This window comes from Eubalaena glacialis, chromosome 12 (genome assembly GCF_028564815.1).
Source record: "Eubalaena glacialis isolate mEubGla1 chromosome 12, mEubGla1.1.hap2.+ XY, whole genome shotgun sequence".
Lineage (NCBI taxonomy): Eukaryota > Metazoa > Chordata > Mammalia > Artiodactyla > Balaenidae > Eubalaena > Eubalaena glacialis.
The window spans coordinates 25,959,236-25,981,410 of record NC_083727.1 but is presented as its reverse complement, the minus strand read 5'-3'; the positions used below and the strand labels follow the sequence as shown (position 1 = coordinate 25,981,410).

The 22,175-nt window shown below is 42.5% G+C and overlaps 1 protein-coding gene across 1 annotated transcript in view; it reads left to right on the top strand.

Moving 5' to 3' along the window:
* ARFGEF3 (ARFGEF family member 3) overlaps positions 1-22,175 on the top strand; it is a 199,544-nt gene that overhangs the window by 123,917 nt on the left and 53,452 nt on the right. The window contains exons 12-17 of the mRNA XM_061206836.1: positions 13,355-13,521; positions 14,604-14,769; positions 18,960-19,067; positions 19,413-19,628; positions 19,791-19,901; positions 21,662-21,812. Of these exons, the coding sequence (XP_061062819.1) occupies positions 13,355-13,521; positions 14,604-14,769; positions 18,960-19,067; positions 19,413-19,628; positions 19,791-19,901; positions 21,662-21,812 (919 nt within the window). The remainder of the gene's footprint in view (positions 1-13,354; positions 13,522-14,603; positions 14,770-18,959; positions 19,068-19,412; positions 19,629-19,790; positions 19,902-21,661; positions 21,813-22,175) is intronic.

Here is a 22,175-nt window from a genome sequence, read left to right as displayed (position 1 = left end):
ACAGAAAGAAAGCAATTAATGGGTGCAAAAAATTTATGGCAGGAATAATTGATTGCCTGACCCCAGGGTGATCAACTGTGCCTTCCCCTGAAATTCAAGGGTCTCTTGACCACAGGATATTGAGGTGCATGGACCTCCCTGGGCCTGTGCTCAGGACTAGAAAGGACTGACCCTGAGGACCAACGTAGAACCGTCAAAAGCCAAGATCACTGCTTGCTCTTCCACCACTGAGCTTTTTTTTTAAAAAGAATTTCACTTATTTATTTATTTATTTATTTATTTTTTGGCTGTGTTGGGTCTTCGTTTCTGTGCGAGGGCTTTCTCTAGTTGCGGCAAGCGGGGGCCACTCTTCATCGCGGTGCGCGGGCCTCTCACTATCGCGGCCTCTCTTGTTGCGGAGCACAGGCTCCAGACGCGCAAGCTCAGTAGTTGTGGCACACGGGCTTAGTTGTTCTGCGGCATGTGAGATCTTCCCAGACCAGGGCTCGAACCCGTGTCCCCTGCATTGGCAGGCAGATTCTCAACCACTGCGCCACCAGGGAAGCCCCCCACCACTGAGCTTTGAACATGTGTTTGTCGTGATGCTTCCTACATTTGTCTACCCCATTTTTGATCTTCTAACAAGTAACACATCACACACAAATACAAAAAAAAATTCTAGCCCAGTTCCTGGAACTTGGTAGAAGGGACTGCTGTGTTGTTAAAAGGGAGCTTAGGTATCTTTAAGAAGCTGATCAGATTGTTCTTTGTCAAAAGGACAAGAAAAACACTTTGATCCAGGTATATTTAAGGAAGAACATTTTTTAATATGAGAATGATCCAATACTGTAGCAGCAAGCACCAGCGGAGACACGGCACTTCTAATCCTGGACTGCTCAGTAACTCTCTGACCTACCTAGTGGTTAGAAGAGATGCGTATAATTTCTCAACTTTCCTAACTGCACTGTGATTCTTTTTAAGGCATGAAACTACCAATTTTTAAGGCTACCCAACATATTTTCTCAATATTTTTCTTTTTGGAATTAGATACAAAAATAGAGTTTGGATATTTGATTTGTGTGAAGGAATATACACACACACCAAAAAATCATGTTTCATTGAAAAACTAGAAAAATGTATAAATACTCTTCTTAAAAATTATATTTCTCCCTAATATCTTTTATACCACCATCATTAGATTTTACAATCTTTTATTGAACATTCCCAGTGTATGTGTTTTGTGTATGTCTTTTTTGTTTCTCTCTCTTTCCCTCCCTCTCTCTCTCTCTCTCTCTCTCTCTCACACACACACACACACACACACACACACACACGTACACACGCAAGTGCTTCTTCAGTCAACATTTATAGAGAAACTTCACTGTGCTGTGTCCTAAGGGTGCAAGATATGCATGATTTATCCTCAATAAATATTTATTGACTGTAGATTGATGAACTTGCTTTTTGGTTCCTAAAGCTATGAATAGTTCACGTGCTGAAAGAATCAAGGGTAAAGCCTGAGTTGGAAGGAGTTCGGTAGGGCCTCTGATCCTGTGCCTCTTCCCAGCTGGAAGCATTCTTGCGGGGAGGAGCTTGGCAGCCTGCTCTGACCAGCTTGATGTGCCTGGTGCCAAGTCTGGCACCCATCAGTGATCCCCCAAAACAGCTGTGTATCAGACCACAGCACTGCCCCTGGTTGCAGTAATGATGGCCTTGAGTCATCAAGAAATGGTAAAATTATATTTAGGCCCTTCTATTTAAAGTTAAAATTATCCATACAAAATAACTCGGCTGCAGGAGTTTCAGCATTTAAGTATGTAAGATTCAGCTCTCAGATAAATTCATGTTTACAAACAACATCCCCTAGTAATTCCAGATTCAATGAGTTGTCACAGTGGTAAAGAATGACTTCCAAAGGGCCTGCCTCATTTCCTATGAGAATTAGGAAACATAATCCTAGCAAAGTCTTTTTACAAAATTTGAAGCAAAGCCTCACATTTGTGTTTTTGTGTCTTTCAAATCAATACTTATTTGTAGCACGTGCACAACAGCACTTTCGTGAATGTTTTATGTGACCAGAATGTGGCCCCATGAATGTTGCAAACTGCTCAACTTTTAAAGGTCTATAAAATGTCCCGTCAGACCCAACATGCTGTGACACTAATTTTTACATGTAGAAATCAATACATTGAAAAGAGACTTCAAAATCTTTCGGTTGTTTCCAAATGCAGTTTTTAGTGATTGTCTCTAACCAAATTGTTAGTCATTTGTCTTTTTGATTCTGGTGACCTCCACAGCGCTTTTACCAGTTAGGAGTTGGTCTCTGTATCTGAATTACAGACCCGTCACTCTGTGGTCCTGCTGCCAATGAGCTGATTCTCTTCAGTTACCACTATGGTTTAGTGGTTTAGTGGCTCACACTGACTGTCGCTGTGGGTCAGCCAAAGCGACTGGATGCTGGGTCCACGTCTGGCCTGAGGCAGAGCTCTCCCTCCTTTGCACATGTCACCTCCAAGATGAAAGATGAGTGAAAGAGAAACATCTGTACCTGTGAGACAAGGGGATGGCAGATTTCCTTTGTTCACCCAAGAGAAAGTTATGAAAGCCAAAACAGGAGAAGGGGAGAAGAGAAAGAGCCTCCCGGAGTCATAACCCAGATATTTTACTCATTATTAACTTCTGTGTCAAAAGCTTCAAACCTTATTTTCCCCAAAACTCCCATCGAGCATTTGTCCCTGACTTGTTAGCAGGGTCTGCCCTCCTGGCTAAGGTCAGCCTCACTTGGTATTTCTCAGGGGCTCCTGTCCTCCCAACAGCTAACATACAGTTGAAATGAGCCTCCTGAATTCCACATGATTCAGGGGAGCTTTTTCTTCGAAAGCAATTAAAGTTTCTTCTGGTGGGGAAGTTTGAAAACCTTCAGACAAACATGGGTTTTATAGAGATGGTATTGGATGTGAGCTGTGATAGCTGCTGCAATGCGTCTGATCCTGCATAGAACCAAGTGGCATCTGTGTAAGGTGCTCCTTGGGGACCAGAAAGCAAGAGCCAACCTCCCGCAGCCATTGACAGAGGGGCACAGGCATGTGGCTTTGGGATTGCTGTTCCTTAGACTGGTGGTGTTTGGTGAGGATCTTGAGACTGACTGTGACCAAGTGTGAGGCTTATTGCAAGCAACCTGATATTTATGAAGTACCAAATTTCGTAAAAGGTAGTAGAGCTAGTATGAATCTCAATTGTGCAAGAAATATCTATTTATTTAAATTAAAACAAATCTGCCTCCAGACCTCCAGCCTGCCTAACTGGTCAGACATTTGATCTTTGCTAGCCCTCAGGTCCCCATGCCAGGGTAAAACTAGAAGTGGGAGCTTATGTGGGATCTGGATAGGGAGGCCCCTCACCTCTCACGTCACCAGTGTGCCCCCGTTGTCCCACTTCACAGCCTTTCTGGGAGGTCCCGTGATTTTTCTACCTCCCTGCCAGGGTGGGGCCTGGAATGTTCTGGCAAGACTGGGGGCCCCCATGCACATCCTGTGTCCTCCTCCGGGGTCCTGCCAACACTCCAGGTGCTGCCAGGTAGCAGGGAGCCACAGACTTCCATCCCCTGCCCAGCCAGGGCATCTCCCTTCTCTTCCTCATTGCTTCCTCCTCCCATGACCTTCCAGAAATGGACCATAGCCTCTGGAAGAAGCTCTGACTTTGTGAATATAGAACCAGAAGGCAAGTATGTTGTTGCCAGCTTCAGGTTTTGGCCCTATGATTTAAACACCCCAAAAGATGATAATGCAGATTTATCTCAGTACCTTTGTGGAAAACAGAAGGTAAAATACAGGTAGAAAACCTCGCCTCTACCAGTTAGGATTAGGTTTGTTTGCATAGAGTAGGAAACTCAACTGATTACTTAAGAAAGAAAGATTCATTAACTTCCCCCTACATTGAGTCTTGGGTAGGCCGTCCAGTGCTCTGTGATGTTCTGGGACTCGGGCCCGTCTTGTCTTTGGAAGATATTTTGGCTACATCTATCAAACTTAATATATGTATTTATTCTGCTTTTAGGAACATATCCCACAGATATTCTTACGGAAGTGTTATTTCATCATTTCATCCTTTTTCATAATTGAAAAAATATCAGTGTCTACCAATAAAACATTAAGTAAATCACAGTACAATCATGCAGTGGTATATGCACAGTTATTAAAAAAGAATGAGGCAGATCTATAAGTGCCAATATCAAGAGATGTCTAAGGTATATTGTTTAGAAAACACCTAGTTGCAGTATAATGTATGTCATATGATCTCGTTTGTGATTGTATTTCCACATAATACACAGAAGGAAGTGAGTCTTTTTGGGAGGGGCCTCATTGGGGCTTGGGAGAAGCAGGGCTATTGTTTATATTGTTTATACTCTTCAGTACTGTTAAATGTTTTACATGAAGTATTTAATGTTTACTTTAAAAAGAAACATCAAATTATCTTAGACATGGAAGGTACTTTTCAAGGTCATTTTATGCTAATCTTGTATCCAGTCTTGCACTGGTAACCAGTCAAGCAAGTGATCCATCCTCCTGTTGCTGACAGTAAAGGACATCTTAATCATAGACAGAGAATGAACTTTAGTTACAGATAAGTAGAAAAAAAACCAAATAGCCAGAATATGTTAAAGGTCATAGTTACTATAATTTGTCACCCCAAATTCAATAACACTTCAGTGAGACCAATCAGAAGGATGAATGAAAATAGAGGATCTGTTAGGAACATGATAGATTGGGATCTCTTCCCAACATTAGAAGCAAGTACAGTGTGGCAGAGTGCAAAAAGCCTGAAGTTTGGGCCCAAAAGACCTTTGCCAATTTCTAGCTGTATAACTTCGGGCAAATTACTTAACATTTTCTTTTTTTTTTTTTTTTTTAATTAATTAATTTATTTTTATATTTATTTTTGGCTGTGCTGGGTCTTCGTTTCTGTGCGAGGGCTTTCTCTAGTTGCGGCAAGCGGGGGCCACTCTTCATCGCGGTGCGCGGGCCTCTCACTGTCGCGGCCTCTCTTATTGCGGAGCACAGGCTCCAGACGCGCAGGCTCAGTAGTTGTGGCTCACGGGCCTAGTTGCTCCGTGGCATGTGGGATCTTCCCAGACCAGGGCTCGAACCCGTGTCCCCTGCATTGGCAGGCAGATTCTCAACCACTGCGCCACCAGGGAAGCCCTACTTAACATTTTCAAGTTACTTTCCTCGCTGGTAAAATAAAGTGGGGCATCTGATATATAATATATCAAATTAATATATATATATATTGATATATATTATATATCAAATGAAATAATGTATGAGAAGAGATTGGTCCTGGAAAATAGAAAGCATTTAATAAATTGCACCTATCATGTTATTTGCATTATTAATATCACCAGTGAACTATATCTGGTAAATCAAGAAAATTATCTTCTTAAATTAATAGATTATACCTTCTTTTGTTTTATTGTCAAATTTGCCAGTTCTTTGTAAGAAATTAATCTGCATAGAGATATACGCCAGCACCAACAGATTGCCCCTAACACGTTTAACAAATTATTTCAGAACTCGGCATAGCCACCAGCGGTGACTTCCAGGGCTTTGTCACACCTCTGCTAATGATTTGGGTCTTCATGTCAGCAGATACATTAGCTTTTTTCACTTTCAGTATCTGAGCATGTGCTCAGGTTCCAAAACATATTCCAAGGTAAATAGTTGGTTTCAAATTTTAAAAGAAATTATTACTGATGTCTAAGATCAAAGCCACTTGCAGATTCTTTTTTTTTCCCCCTGGTTCATAGACTCAAATATTCCTTTCACCTGTGATCCAGGGTCGTTAAATACCCAGCAACACTGCGTGCTGCTTTCTGTGTACTGTGGAAGGAGACTGCTCTTGTGCTTCATCTACTCCAGAGAACTGGAACCAACCCACCAGGACCTTAAGAGGGTGGAGTATTCCTAGGGACCATCAGGGCCAAGACACACTGCCCGTGTCCTGACCAAGGATTTCATTTAAAAACCCACTCTCAACTCGATCTTCCTTTTATAAATGCCCCTCAGCCCATGATTCCAAAGTACTCTCAGTAAAAGAATCTCGTAAGGCAGCTGCAAAGTTCTCACCGAACTCTATACGGAAGGCAAAGGGAATGCCTAATCTTTGCCTGCCTTGGTGGTTTCGTTGGGATAATAGACATACTTACTCCCACCAAAAAATGTTTACACTGTTCTCAAATAGAGCAGAGGTCTTAACGTTTTCTCAGCTTTGAAAGCTTCTTCTGATTCTTATCTTCTTACCAGCATATTCATTAAGAAGTTCACAGATATATAAGTAACCATTCCAGTTAGACATTTGTATTTCCTACTTATTTGACCGATAATTTTTGAGAATTTTTGCACTTCATGTAAGAGGCACATTTTTGATTAAAGGATAATTTTAGACATGCTCTGAAGAGTATATAGGTGCGTGTCATTTGCATGCACATATTCAGGATGGGCTGTTTCACCTACATCCCTACATCCAGCCTCAGAGTGTTTGTAGGAACAAGTGTAGCACTGGGGCGGACATAGTACCAGATGAGGAGAAGCAGGCTTGGGTAATTTTTGTCACCCCAAGCTGTCTGTGAAAGTTTGAACTAGGCATCAACTCTCTCTGGCTGAATGAGGCCATCTTTAGAGTATGAGGTATCACTGGTTTTTGTTTTTAGTTAATTTATGAAAAACACAGGAGCCTTTCAAAGTGAAAACCATACTATGAAATATAAAAGAATGTTTCAAAACAATAGCTGGGGGGAAACCAATAACTATTTTTTTATGTATATTTTGAAACTGTTTCCTCATTAACAGCTTTTATTTATTTATTTATTTTATTATTATTTTTTTTTAATCAGTCATCAGTTTTATACACATCACTGTATACATGTCAATCCCAATCGCCCAATTCAGCACACCACCATCCCCACCCCACCGCAGTTTTCCCCCCTTGGTGTCCATGTGTTTGTTCTCTACATCTGTGTCTCAACTTCTGCCCTGCAACCCGGTTCATCTGTACCATTTTTCTAGGTTCCACATACATGCGTTAATATACGATATTTGTTTTTCTCTTTCTGACTTACTTCACTCTGTATGACAGTCTCTAGATCCATCTACGTCTCAACAAATGACTCAATTTCGTTCCTTTTTATGGCTGAGTAATATTCCATTGTATCTATGTACCACACTTCTTTATCCATTCGTCTGTCGATGGGCATTTAGGTTGCTTCCATGACCTGGCTATTGTAAATAGTGCTGCAATGAACATTGGGGTGCATGTGTCTTTTTGAATTACGGTTTTCTCTGGGTATATGCCCAGTAGTGGGATTGCTGGGTCATATGGTAATTCTATTTTTAGTTTTTTAAGGAACCTCCATACTGTTCTCCATAGTGGCTGTATCAATTTACATTCCCACCAACAGTGCAAGAGGGTTCCCTTTTCTCCACACCCTCTCCAGCATTTGTTGTTTGTAGATTTTCTGATGATGCCCATTCTAACTGGTGTGAGGTGATACCTCATTGTAGTTTTGATTTGCATTTCTCTAATAATTAGTGATGTTGAGCATCTTTTCATGTGCTTCGTGGCCATCTGTATGTCTTCTTCGGAGAAATGTCTATTTAGGTCTTCTGCCCATTTTTGGATTGGGTTGTTTGTTTCTTTAATATTGAGCTCAATGAGCTGTTTATATATTTTGGAGATTAATCCTTTGTCCGTTGATTCATTTGCAAATATTTTCTCCCATTCTGAGGGTTGTCTTTTCGTCTTGTTTATGGTTTCCTTTGAAGCTTCATTAGGTCCCATTTGTTTATTTTTGTTTTTATTTCCATTACTCTAGGAGGTGGATCAAAAAAGATCTTGCTATGATTTATGTCACAGAGTGTTCTTCCTATGTTTTCCTCTAAGAGTTTTATAGTGTCCAGTCTTACATTTAGGTCTCTAATCCATTTTGAGATTATTTTTGTGTATGGTGTTAGGGAGTATTCTAATTTCATTCTTTTACATGTAGCTGTCCAGTTTTCCCAGCACCACTTATTGAAGAGACTGTCTTTTCTCCATTGTATATCTTTGCCTCCTTTGTCATAGATTAGTTGACCATAGGTGTGTGGGTTTATCTCTGGGCTTTCTATCTTGTTCCATTGATCTATGTTTCTGTTTTTGTGCCAGTACCATATTGTCTTCATTACTGTTGCTTTGTAGTATAGTCTGAAGTCAGGGAGTCTGATTCCTCCAGCTCCGTTTTTTTTCCCTCAAGACTGCTTTGGCTATTCGGGGTCTTTGTGTCTCCATACAAATTGTAAGATGATTTGTTCTAGTTCCGTAAAAAATGCCATTGGTAATTTGATAGGTATTGCATTGAATCTGTAGATTGCTCTGGGTAGTATAGTCATTTTCACAATATTGATTCTTCCAATCCAAGAACATGGTATATCTCTCCATCTGTTTGTATCATCTTTAATTTCTTTCATCAGTGTCTTATAGTTTTCTGCACACAGGTCTTTTGTCTCCCTAGGTAGGTTTATTCCTAGGTATTTTATTCTTTTTGTTGCAATGGTAAATGGAAGTGTTTCCATAATTTCTCTTTCAGATTTTTCATCATTAGTGTATAGGAATGCAAGAGATTTCTGTGCATTAATTTTGTATCCTGCAACTTTACCAAATTCATTAATTAGCTCTAGTAGTTTTCTGGTGGCAGTTTTAGGATTCTCTATGTATAGTATCATGTCATCTGCAAACAGTGACAGTTTTACTTCTTCTTTTCCAATTTGTATTCCTTTTATTTCTTTTTCTTCTCTGATTGCTGTGGCTAGGACTTCCAAGACTATGTTGAATAATAGTGGTGAGAGTAGACATCCTTGTCTCATTCCTGATCTTAGAGGAAATGCTTTCAGTTTTTCACCGTTGAGAAGGATGTTTGCTATGGGTTTGTCGTATATGGCCTTTATTATGTTAAGGTAGGTTCCCTCTATGCCCACTTTCTGGAGAGTTTTTATCATAAATGGGTGTTGAATTTTGTCAAAAGCTTTTTCTGCATCTATTGAAATGATCATATGGTTTTTATTCTTCAATTTGTTAATATGATGTATCACATTGATTGATTTGCGTATACTGAAGAATCCTTGCATCCCTGGGATAAATCCCACTTGATCGTGGTGTATGATCCTTTTAATGTGTTGTTGGATTCTGTTTGCTAGTATTTTGTTGAGGATTTTTGCATCTATATTCATCAGTGATATTGGTCTGTAATTTTCTTTTTTTGTAGTATCTTTGTCTGGTTTTGGTATCAGGGTGATGGTGGCCTCATAGAATGAGTTTGGGGGTGTTCCTTCCTCTGCAATTTTTTGGAAGAGTTTGAGAAGGATGGGTGTTAGCTCTTCTCTACATGTTTGATAGAATTCACCTGTGAAGCCATCTGGTCCTGGACTTTTGTTTGTTGGAAGATTTTTAATCACAGTTTCAATTTCACTACATAATGATCACAATTTACTTGTGATTTGTCTGTTCATATTTTCTGTTTCTTCCTGCTTCAGTCTTGGAAGGTTATACCTTTCTAAGAATTTGTCCATTTCTTCCAGGTTGTCCATTTTATTGGCATAGAGTTGCTTGTAGTAGTCTCTTAGGATGCTTTGTATTTCTGCGGTGTCTGTTGTAACTTCTCCTTTTTCGTTTCTGATTTTATTGATTTGCGTCCTCTCCCGCTTTTTCTTGATGAGTCTGGCTAATGGTTTATCAATTTTGTTTATCTTCTCAAAGAACCAGCTTTTAGTTTTATTGATCTTTGCTATTGTTTTCTTTGTTTCTATTTCATTTATTTCTGCTCTGATCTTTATGATTTCTTTCCTTCTGCTAACTTTGGGTTTTGTTTGTTCTTCTTTCTCTAGTGCCTTTAGGTGTAAGGTTAGATTGTTTACTTGAGATTTTTCTTGTTTCTTTAGGTAGGCTTGTATAGCTATACACTTCCCTCTTAGGACTGCTTTTGCTGCATCCCATAGGTTTTGGGTCATCGTGTTTTCATTGTCATTTGTCTCTAGGTATTTTTTGATTTCCTCTTTGATTTCTTCAGTGATCTCTTGGTTATTTAGTAATGTATTGTTTAGCCTCCATGTGTTTGTGTTTTTTACGTTTTTTTCCCTGTAATTCATTTCTAATCTCATAGCGTTGTGGTCAGAAAAGATGCTTGATATGATTTCAATTTTCTTAAATTTACTGAGGCTTGATTTGTGACCCAAGATGTTATCTATCCTGGAGAATGTTCCGTGCGCACTTGAGAAGAAAGTGTAATCTGCTGTGTTTGGATGGAATGTCCTATAAATATCAATTAAATCTATCTGGTCTATTGTGTCATTTAAAGCTTCTGTTTCCTTATTTATTTTCATTTTGGATGATCTGTCCACTGGTGTAAGTGAGGTGTCAAAGTCCCCCACTATTACTGTGTTACTGTCGATTTCCTCTTTTATAGCTGTTAGCAGTTGCCTTATGTATTGAGGTGCTCGTATGTTGGGTGCATATATATTTATAATTGTTATATCTTCTTCTTGGATTGATCCCTTGATAATTATGTAGTGTCCTTCCTTGTCTCTTATAACATTCTTTATTTTAAAGTCTATTTTATCTGATATGAGTATAGCTACTCCAGCTTTCTTTTGATTTCCATTTGCATGGAATATCTTTTTCCATCCCCTCACTTTCAGTCTGTATGTGTCCCTAGGTCTAAAGTGGGTCTCTTGTAGACAGCATATATATGGGTCTTGTTTTTGTATCCATTCAGCAAGCCTGTGTCTTTTGGTTGGAGCATTTAATCCATTCACGTTTAAGGTAATTATCGATATGTATGTTCCTATGACCATTTTCTTAATTGTTTTGGGTTTGTTTTTGTAGGTCCTTTTCTTCTCTTGTGTTTCCCACTTAGAGAAGTTCCTTTAGCATTTGTTGTAGAGCTGGTTTGGTGGTGCTGAATTCTCTTAGCTTTTGCTTGTCTGTAAAGCTTTTGATTTCTCCATCAAATCTAAATGAGATCCTTGCCGGGTAGAGTAATCTTGGTTGTAGGTTCTTCCCTTTCATCACTTTAAGTATATCATGCCACTCCCTTCTGGCTTGTAGAGTTTCTGCTGAGTAATCAGCTGTTAACCTTATGGGAGTTCCCTTGTATGTTATTTGTCATTTTCCCCTTGCTGCTTTCAATAATTTTTCTTTGTCTTTAATTTTTGCCAATTTGATTACTATGTGTCTCAGCGTGTTTCTCCTTGGGTTTATCCTGTATGGGACTCTCTGCGCTTCCGGGACTTGGGTGGCTATTTCCTTTCCCATGTTAGGGAAGTTTTCGACTATAATCTCTTCAAATATTTTCTCTGGTCCTTTATCCCTCTCTTCTCCTTCTGGGACCCCTATAATGCGAATGTTGTTGTGTTTAATGTTGTCCCAGAGGTCTCTTAGGCTGTCTTCATTTCTTTTATTCTTTTTTCTTTAATGTGTTTCACAGCAGTGAATTCCACCATTCTGTCTTCCAGGTCACTTATCCGTTCTTCTGCCTCAGTTATTCTGGTATTGATTCCTTCTAGTGTAGTTTTCATTTCAGTTATTGTATTTTTCATCTCTGTTTGTTTGTTCTTTAATTCTTCTAGGTCTTTGTTAATCATTTCTTGCATCTTCTGAATCTTTGCCTCCATTCTTATTCCGAGGTCCTGGATCATCTTCACTATCATTATTCTGAAATCTTTTTCTGGAAGGTTGCCTATCTCCACTTCATTTAGTTGTTTATATGGGGTTTTTTCTTGTTCCTTCATCTGATATATAGCCCTCTGCCTTTTCATCTTGTCTATCTTTCTGTGAATGTGGTTTTTGTTCCACAGGCTGCAGGATTGTAGTTTTTCTTGCTTCTGCTGTCTGCCCTCTGGTTATTAACAGCTTTTATTGAGATATAATTCACATACCATGCAATGCACCCATTTAAAGTGCCCAATTCAAAGGTTTTTTGTTTTTTTTTTTATTACACTGTTGTTTTAGTTGCTGCAGTGAACACTGGCATACAAGTATCTGTTCAAATTCCGGTTTTCAGTTCTTCTGGGTACACTCCTAAGAGTGCAAAATTGCTGGGTCATATGGTAATTCCATGTTCAGCTTTTTGAGGAACATTATTACTTTTAGAAAAGTTTGTACTTATGAGTTACTGCACTAAGCATCTTAAATGTGTATTGCCTCTAGTTGCCATAGCAAACTTTTTCATTTATTCTTATTCATTCATTCAGCAAGTAATTTTAAAGGATCTATTATGTACCAGGCACTGTTCTAGGCACTGAGTTTCTCTAGTGAACAAATAACAAAGTTCCACTCTCTTGTAGGTCTTACATAATAGTAGTAATGGCAGACAATAAACAAATATATATATATTAATAAATGCCATTAAGGCAATGAAGAAAAATGCATGGTGAGGAGGAGTATTGCAGAGGATGGTTGTAGGTACGAGGGATGCTATTTTAGATGGAATTAAAGGGGAATGTCTGTGAAAAGCTGACACCTGAGCAGAGCCCTAAAAGAATCGAGGCAGGGCTTCCCTGGTGGTGCAGTGGTTAAGACTCTGCCTGCCCATGCAGGGGACCTGGGTTTGAGCCCTGGTCTGGGAAGATCCCACATGCCGCGGAGCAGCACCACAAGTACTGAGCCTGTGCTCTAGAGCCCACAAGCCACACCTACTGAGCCTGCGTGCCACAACTACTGAAGCCCGCGCACCGCAACGAAGAGTAGCCCCATCTCGCCACTACTAGAGAAAGCCCGTGCACAGCAACAAAGACCCAACACAGCCAAAAATAAAATAAATAAATTAATCAATTAATTTTAAAAAAAGAATCGAGGCAGCTAGTCATCCAGAGATCTTGGGAGACCATTCTGGGGAGAGGCAAAAATGCAAAGGCCCTGAGGCACGTCCAGGCTTGGTGAGGTCAAGGAACAACAGACAGGTTGGGGTGGCTGAGGGGAGGGGTGGGGTGGGGTTTTTTTATATTGTGATGGGAAGGCATTTGGAGAGTTTGAGCAGGAGACAGAGGCAATCAATTATTCTGCCTATCTCTAGGTAGAGAAGGCTTTAAGGGATTTTACCAAAGCACCCGGTGACTAACAAAGAAGATTTTCCCAAGTAGGTTCACTCCGGAGTGCATGCTCTTCCCCACCAGTCTAGGGCGCGTCTCTGCCCTAACGCTATTCCTTGCTGGCTGTCGTTGCTTTACAGAAGTACCCTACGAGGTGCTCCTTCCCTGGGATTGGTTCGTGGCTCTCCGTAAGCGGTAAGCCAGACGTTAAGCGGGTCTTGCCAGGCGTGGTGTTTGAGGTCTCTGGATTCTCTCCGCAGGCATGATGCACTCCCCGGGATTCGACGGGAACAGCAGCCTGGGCTTGCAGATGCTGATGAACGCGGACAGCCTGTACTCGGCCGCGCACTGCGCCCTGCTGCTCAACCTGAAACTCTCCCACGGCGACTACTACCGGAAGCGGCCCGCCCTGGCGCCAGGCACCATGGTGAGTGTGCGTCTCCGCCCCGCCACGCCGAGGACCAGCGGCGGCCTCTGGGCTGGCACCCGAGCGTCACTGCCACGAGAGGGATGGCTGGTGTGTTCTATCTCACACTGATCCGGAATGGGTGATGCCCGCGGGGCTGTGGAGGGTGGACGGACGCGATGCCCAGGAACCGTTGTGCAATTTGCACGCGCGGTGAGCCGCAGAGCTACCCACCTAGCTCCAGGAGTAAAGAACTCCGTGTGCCTGCAAAGGGCTGCCTGCCAGTGGCCCAGTAACTTCATCCAGTGGCATTAAACACACGTGTGTAAGACATATTCAAAAACGTAATCAGCATGTTAAGTAACAGCAGGAGATGTGCAGAGAATGGTCCCCTTTGCAGAAAATGCAGGCGTGCTGTTACAAAAACCCTTCACTGAGTTCCAAAATATACCGAGACCCACTCGGACCCAGAGCTAAGCTCACTAATGTCGATAACAGAACACCTCCTGTGAGGTGATGACAGTGATGAGTATTCTTCCGTGGTTGGCTCCCTGGCGTGAGCAGACCCCTCCGTGGCGGACCCTGGGACCAGGTCGAGAGCCTAAATCCATGGAGCAACATTAAGGGATCCGCAATCATTTGTTTGATAAATGATTGACAAATTGTATGTTTCCGAGGGTAAGCGGTGGCTTCATGAGTGTAAGTCAAGTATCTCTTGAGATACATATGTTCTTCGGGGAGGACATGCCACCTCTGCTGCTGATGGGACAGCAAGAAGGAGGTGCTCTGTGAAACATTTTTGTGCATTTTCTAATCCTCCCACATGTCAAAGAGCACAAAAATAAAATGTAGTATCCCTACTCCTCCTACAGGGTTTCTTAAAAAGATCACATAAATGAAAGGACCTTCATGAAGTTGGGGACTTTTCCATTGCAGTTTCCGCTTCCCTCGCCACCTTCTGTCCCCCAATCGACAAGGTTGTGTTTTTCCCATAAGCGGTGACTCAGTGACTCGGGACGTGAAGAGGCGGCAGAGGAACATGAGAGCCTGTTTGTTTGCAAGGGATCGTATTTGGTCACCTTCTCGTGTGATCTTCTCTGCAGAAAGAGTTCATGAAGCAGGTGCAGACCAGCGGGGTGCTGATGGTCTTCTCCCAGGCCTGGATCGAGGAACTTTACCACCAGGTTCTCGACAGAAACATGCTCGGAGAAGCCGGCTACTGGGGCAGCCCCGAGGACAACAGCCTTCCCCTAATCACCATGCTGACTGGTCAGTGGCTCCTTGCACGGCTCCATGGCACTCGGTGGGGTGGGGAGGGCCCACGCTTCAAAGCCCCTTTCAGGGAAGCAGTAGTGTTTCAAGCAGACTTTGAAACAGCACCCACGAAGCCTCCCTGGCAGTTGAGGACAGTTCCAGGGAAGTGTCACGAGTTCACCTCATAAGAACTTTCTGTCCTTTTTCCACGTGGGACTCTGCAGGCTCACTGTGCCCCATTAGATTAGGAATTATTTAGCACCTATGTCTGTTGGGATAAAACTGTAGACCTCTTCTGGGGATATGAAGTACGGTCTGGGCGCAAAGCCCAGAATTATTCCTGGAAGCTCTCACATGCTCATAGATACCCTGTATCATTCAGTGCTTCTGAGAATTTGCCAGTAATGTAAAATGATTGATTTTAAACTTGGCTTCATCCCCATTTCTTGTCCATATCAGAGGTCCTCCCTTCCCTTCCCAGCTGTACCAGAGTGAAAAAGAATGCAAGGGAATTGCCTGGCGTTAGGACTCTGCACTTCCACTGCAGGGGGCCCGGGTTCAATCCCTGGTCAGGGAAATAAGATCCCACCAGCCACGCAGCATGGCCAAAAAAAAAAGAAAGAATGTAAAATAGCTTGCCCAGCATCTTTTCTTTAGTGTCTCGAGTTTTTAAAATCCTATTTAACTACTGGAAATATCATACAAGAACATAAAGAGAAGTATGGGGTGTGGTCATAAGGCAACATTTTGGCAAAAGCAGCCACTCATGGCTCTGCATGGCGTAACTACAATGTCAGGTCAAGATCGGAGAGTGCTCAAAAGTTTGGACTGGTCATCAGGAGCCTTAATAAATTTGATCTGAGTCCCCAGACTGGTATCTGTCTGAGTGATCTTTTCATGGCTCCCACTGATGTGATAAGTAGAGCGTGGCCCTACATGGACACCTTCCCTGCCCTCTCTGTGGTGTGTATGTCCTCACACAGCTCCACACGGCTTTGCACCGGACAGGGCACACTGGCAGGAACCTGGGGCAGTCCAGCTGGGAGGCAGAATCTGTTGTCCCAAAGGATATGTTATATTGCCTGTGGTTGCCACTCTTACAAAGGTGGCAGAGTGAACTACTGGCAGGTGGAGATCAACACTGAGGAATTTGGGGGAAGGCACTATTTAGAAATCAGGCAGGGAGTCAAGACATACAGTGAGGTCTATCCATAGCAGGCAGCGTCTTGGTCATTGTCTGGCATTTGGAGTGTTGGTTCCAGAACTAGGATGGAATTGGGGGAAGCAAGACTGGGTCCGAAGCCTTGCGGACCATCATCACCAGACAAGTGACCAATTAGTATTTTATTAATCATGATAATATTTATATCCATTTGAAAAATAGGAATTCATATTTATGAAGACATTTATGAGACATTTATTCAGTCTACCTATAAGCAATGCTTGATTTCCATCTCTCTGCACAAACTGGCTTCAGATTGAGATTAAAGGTACTGTCCAGAGCTTCTAAGTGCCTTGGAATTTAGATGAAGATCTTAAACATGCCAGCTTTAATTTCAATACCATAGTTTCTGCCAAAATTAATCTCTGAATTTCTTCCCTGAATCTTAATACAAGGAGTCATACAGTAGATGTAAAAATGAACAAATAGGGACTTCCCTGTTGGCGCAGTGGTTAAGAATCCGCCTGCCAATGCACGGGACCTGGGTTCGAGCCCTGGTCTGGGAAGATCCCACGTGCCGCGGAGCAACTAAGCCCGTGCACCACAACTACTGAGCCTGCGCTGTAGAGCCCACGAGCCACAACTACTGAAGCCCGTGCACCTAAAGCCCATGCTCCGCAACAAGAGAAGCCACTGCAATGAGAAGCCCGCTCGCCGCAACTAGAGAAAGCCCGCGTGCAGCAATGAAGACCCAATGCAGCCATAAATAAATAAATTAATTACTTACTTAATTTTAAAAATTGAACAAATAACAGGCTATTCACAAGAGCCATATTCATCAGTCATCACTGTTAATCAGCCATCTCTTTTATAACAGAACAGTAAGTTCAATTGCTTCATCCATAGGGAAGTTATCTAACTTTAGATTAATGATAGAAACACAGAGACTTTTCATAAGAATTCGACAGAATTACATTCTGTGATTCTTTGTAGCAAATTTCAGGTGTGAAGTGACAAGTGAATTTGAGCAGCAATTAACCTAGAGTTTGGAAACGTCCATCTAATCTTTTCATTATGTGCAAGGAAAAGCAATAGCAGTAACCTGGTCATCAACACTGTACTACTACCTGTGGCCATTCCTCATGTCATGTCATGTCAAAGTATTCTATAGATTGTGGAATTTTAGCACTTAGATAAACTTTGTGTTACTTGAATTCGTCAGTCCTTTACCTAGCACATAGGAAACAAAACTTTGATACATGGCAATTTCTGGCAAATGTCATTAGACCATTTGACCATAAGTCAAATCAATTTCAGTGAAACTGCTCTGTTCCCACTGTAGTAGTCGTATAGATTTCTCCCTGCCTTCCCTCCCACACCCAGTTTTACTGAGCGGTAATTGACATATTAATCCCAGGTGTACAACATAATGATTTGATATATGCATATATTGTAAAATGACCATCACAGTAAGTTTAGTTAACATCAATCACCTCTCATAGTTACAGATTTTTTTCTCACTGAGGTGAGAACTTTTACGATCCATTCTCTGAGCAACTTTATTTATTTATTTTTTTTATTAATTAATTTATTTATTTATGGCTGTGTTGGGTCTTCGCTTCTGTGCGAGGGCTTTCCCTAGTTGTGGCAAGCGGGAGCCACTCCTCATCGCGGTGCGCGGGCCTCTCACTATCGCGGCCTCTCCTGTGGCGGAGCACAGGCTCCAGACGCGCAGGCTCAGTAATTGTGGCTCACGGGCCCAGCCGCTCCGTGGCATGTGGGATCCCCCCAGACCAGGGCTCGAACCCATGTCCCCCGCACCAGCAGGCAGACTCCCAACCACAGCACCACCAGGGAAGCCCCTGAGCAACTTTCAAAGAGGTGTGTTACCAGAAGTCTCTAGACTTCCTGGAGTTACTGTAAGAATCAAAGATATAATGAAATAATTTTCAAACACCATGCAAGTCTCACCCTATTGGGGTGAAGGTGAAGTTCTAAAGTCAGGGAATAAGCTTATGTTACCCTCTTCTCCCGTCCCCTCTGTGTGGTGCATTCACCTATGTTAGTTGCCTTCAAATGCATATGCTTCTACTCCATGGTCATTGCTCCAATGGTTACTTCCTTTTTACTGAGGAATCTGGGGCCCAGAGAATGGCGTACCTGGCCCAAGGCTACAAGACTACTTAATTCAGAGACAAGGCTGAATCAAAGCCCAGCCCTCTCAAGCCAGGCCAGTCTCTTCTTACCAGCATGTTAAGGAATGGTTCATTGAACTAATTCTGTAGATGAGAGTATATTTTAACAAAAATTTAAACAAGGTGAATTAGAATCCCATATTGAGCTGAAGTTTGGTGTCATGGAAGGAGGCCTGGATGGGTGTCAGAAGACGTGAATACTAAGTCTAATTCCTTCCTTTGCCAGCCTCATGACTTGGGCGATTTACCTACTTTGAATACTTATTTCTTTCTCTGTGAAATAAGGAAAAATAATACCTACCCTGCCTACGTACTTGGAGTTGTTGGGAAGATCTAATGAAAAAAATGTTACGTGAAAACACTTTGAAAATTGTAAGGTATTATTAGTAAGATGTTGTGCTTTCCAATCAGATTATATGATTATCTGACCAAAGAGGCTTATCCTCCTCTTAATTCTTTTGAGGAAGGTCTGAAAAACAGATCCATGTTGGAGTAACCTGTACATATAAAATGTGGGAATAATGCCACAATTTTGAATAAAAGCGAGTATGCAAAGATCAAAATATTCTAAATCAATAGATTTTCTAGCAACAGAGGTATCAGAATTTATTTTTTCAAATAAAAAAATCCATCAGCCTAACAGAAGAATGCTCTAGCAATGAAAGAAAACTGTACTGAATGGATAAAACAAAAATTTTAATATTCTGATAAAAGGTTGCTACATACTTGGTACATAACAGATCCCATGACTATTTGTTGGGAAGAAAATGAATATTGTGGTAGCCGTTTGTTTTTGACTGGAGTGTTCTTTAAAAAGAAAAAAAAACCTTGCCCTTTTTCCTTGACAGATATCGATGGCTTAGAGAGCAGTGCAATTGGAGGGCAGCTGATGGCCTCAGCTTCTATGGAGTCTCCTTTCACCCAGGGCAGGAGAATTGATGACTCCACGGTGGCAGGTAGTGACTTGGGTCTTGAGTTTATGAATATACATCCATCGCACGTGTTACCAGCAATTAAATTATTATGTGGCAGCTTTCTGTACTGACGTAAATGAATTAAGATTTCATCTTGGCAGAAAAATACCTGATGGAAGTTACTAGCATCATCCAGCTGCTGATGCAACATTCATTATTTATAAGCACAAAGTGAAACGCAATCCGATATAACCCTTTCCATTGTATTTCCTGTAGTAGAATTGCACACGGCTCGATAATGCTAATGTGACGGTCAGAGAATCCCAGGCCATTCATTGCCAGGATGTTTTATCTCCAGAAGGTGACCCACAGCCCTTCACGTTCTAGGTGTGGCGTTCGCTCGCTACATTCTGGTTGGCTGCTGGAAGAACTTGATCGACACTTTATCAACCCCCCTGACCGGCCGAATGGCGGGGAGCTCCAAAGGGCTGGCCTTCATTCTGGGAGCTGAAGGCATCAAAGAACAGAACCAAAAAGAACGCGATGCCATCTGCATGAGCCTCGATGGGCTGCGGAAAGCAGCGCGGCTGAGCTGTGCTCTAGGTATGGCAGACGTGGTATCCCTGACCCGTGGCCCAAGGGGTGTTCCCGAGGAACACATTAGGAATGGCCCTAGTGGACAACAAGTCTTTTAGAAGTGCTTCTGCCAGGTGAGTGGTTAGAGAATAGACTCAGTTAAGGGGTAATTGTTTGTTTCCTCTAAAGGAGTTGCAGCCAACTGTGCGTCAGCCCTCGCCCAGATGGCAGCTGCCTCCTGTGTCCAGGAAGAGAAGGAGGAAAGGGAAATCCAGGAACCCGGTGATGCCATAGCACAAGGTAACAGCACAAGGGCTCGAATCCATCTGGTGCCTATGTGAGGTCTGCACGTGCCCGCACACCCGAGCAGACACACTTGTCCCTGTTGCATGTGTGATACACAGCTTATTGTATACCACTGGTGGTGAGATCCCGCTGGACCACAGGCTTGGGTCAGTTTTACATGGCTGACCCTCCAGACTGCTCACAATAGGTCCCTCTGGACACAAGAGACATACTGGCTCCTGGCGACTAGGAAAGTGCACTTGGCTGCTAGCCAGAGGCCACCTGGCTCAGCTATTCACACCTGTGGCGTCCTCTGGCCACTGGCTTTGAAGCTTCCCAGGGTGCACATTTGAGGACCCCCTCAGGCTACAGTAGGAAAGATAGAATGGCCAGGGTTCTGAAGGGGAGAATCAAACCGATGGAGGAATCCCTGAGAGGAGGCTCAGGAAGACTTTGCTCTTGTCAGAGAAAAACCTAAGCTTTGTGATCTTGGGAAAGGGTTGATTTTTAACTTGTTAGTTAAAATTAGTTAGTCAATGAAGTGGATGGTTATCTAGATATAAGGAAAGAGAATGGCCTTTCTAATAGCAATGGAAGATAAATGGCAGACAGCAAACAAGGAAAAATTGGAAGCTTGGTCCAACTTGTGCTAACAATGTATCAGGTATTTAAAATAGGTAGTCACAGAAAGAGTCAGCACATCTTTAGCTGAGAAAAACAGGTTAGGTTGGTGTTCCTCAAATTTGAGTAATAGAGAGAATCATGTGAAAACAAAGCAACTCTTACACATCCCCAGTGTTAACTGCAAAAGGGTATCACACTTTTACTTAAAATGTACAACTATAAGTTACATAAAAATACTTAAATTTAAAGTTCTTCAAAAACTATTAAACCAGAGCTAGTATTTGAATTATAGACAAATAAAAAATAAAATCAATATCCCATCCGTGAGACAAATGATGCTTTGCTAAACATCAGTTTGCCCTTTACAGTAGGAGCATGGTTCGGCTTCCTCTGTAGTGAGCGTGCTGTGTTGCTGGGTTCTGGACCATTGCTCAGTTTCCCCACTAGACCCATCTTCCAGTGACTGGACATCTTAATTCATGGAGGATGCTGTCATTTGGCCTTGCCTTGGCGTTTTGCGTAATTGACATCTTAAGGCACCTTCTGCATCCTTTCTCATTCATCATCTGCAATTTAAAAAGTATCATTTGAAGATCACAAGTATAAACGTAAACTCAGGGAGTGAAATGATATGGGAATTTTCAGTTATAAAGCGGTCATCATGGTGCTGAGTGTGTACATACATATGTTGTTTTACATGATCATCATCATGAACACCTAACATTAAATAAACCTCAGAGAGGACTTGGGAAGCCCAGGAATTCTTTCTTATTATCAATATGAGTACACAGGGGCAGAGGATGGGTCTGGGCACAGATGGCTTTAGCTGGGATTGGCCCTTGAAGCCCATCCTCACTGCTGTGACTGACCCAGATCCCAGGGGTGGGCCCAGAGGAACTGTACCTACAAGCTCAGAATCCATGGACTTCTGAAACCCCGGGGCTGGGGTCACCAATATCTGTGGGCCTGTGGGCTGGGTAGTTTGCATGATGAGCCTCGGGGACCTGCCATTGAAGAGCTCGCTGCCAGTGACATCTCCCGTTTCCTTTTGCCCTTGCCCAAGAGCACATTCTTTCCTTTCCCTCCTTTCTCCCTCCCCTTCTGTCTCCCTTACTTGGACTGTTATTCTAACGAATGTCTTTCTGACGCAGTGAAGCTAAAAGTGGAACAGAAACTGGAGCAGATCGGGAGGCTGCAGGGGGTACGGCTGCACACAGCCCACGTCCTGTGCATGGACGCCATCCTCAGTGTCGGCCTGGAGATGGGCAGCCACAACCCGGACTGCTGGCCACACGTGTTCAGGTGTGTGACCGGATCCCCACCCCCGCAGACCTGGCACCGCCTGCCGTGGGGGGGGGGGGGAAGGGGGCCTGCCGTGGGGAAGGGGTAGAACCCTGCACCTGTCAGCACGTAAACAGATCACAGTAATTCACAGAGTTTGGAAAAACCCCAAATGAGAGGTTAAAAAGAGAAGCGGGAATAAGGGCCCAACTGAATGTATGTCTCAGAGAACAGAGTGACAGAACTGAATTTAGGAAACTGTGAACTATCATTGACATTGTCTGTGAGAGGCAGATAACATTATCCCAGGGAAGAAAAACTGATTCTTAACTAGAGGCTGGTAAAAGACCACATCAGTTAGGTGAATACTAGGCAGATCTAAAA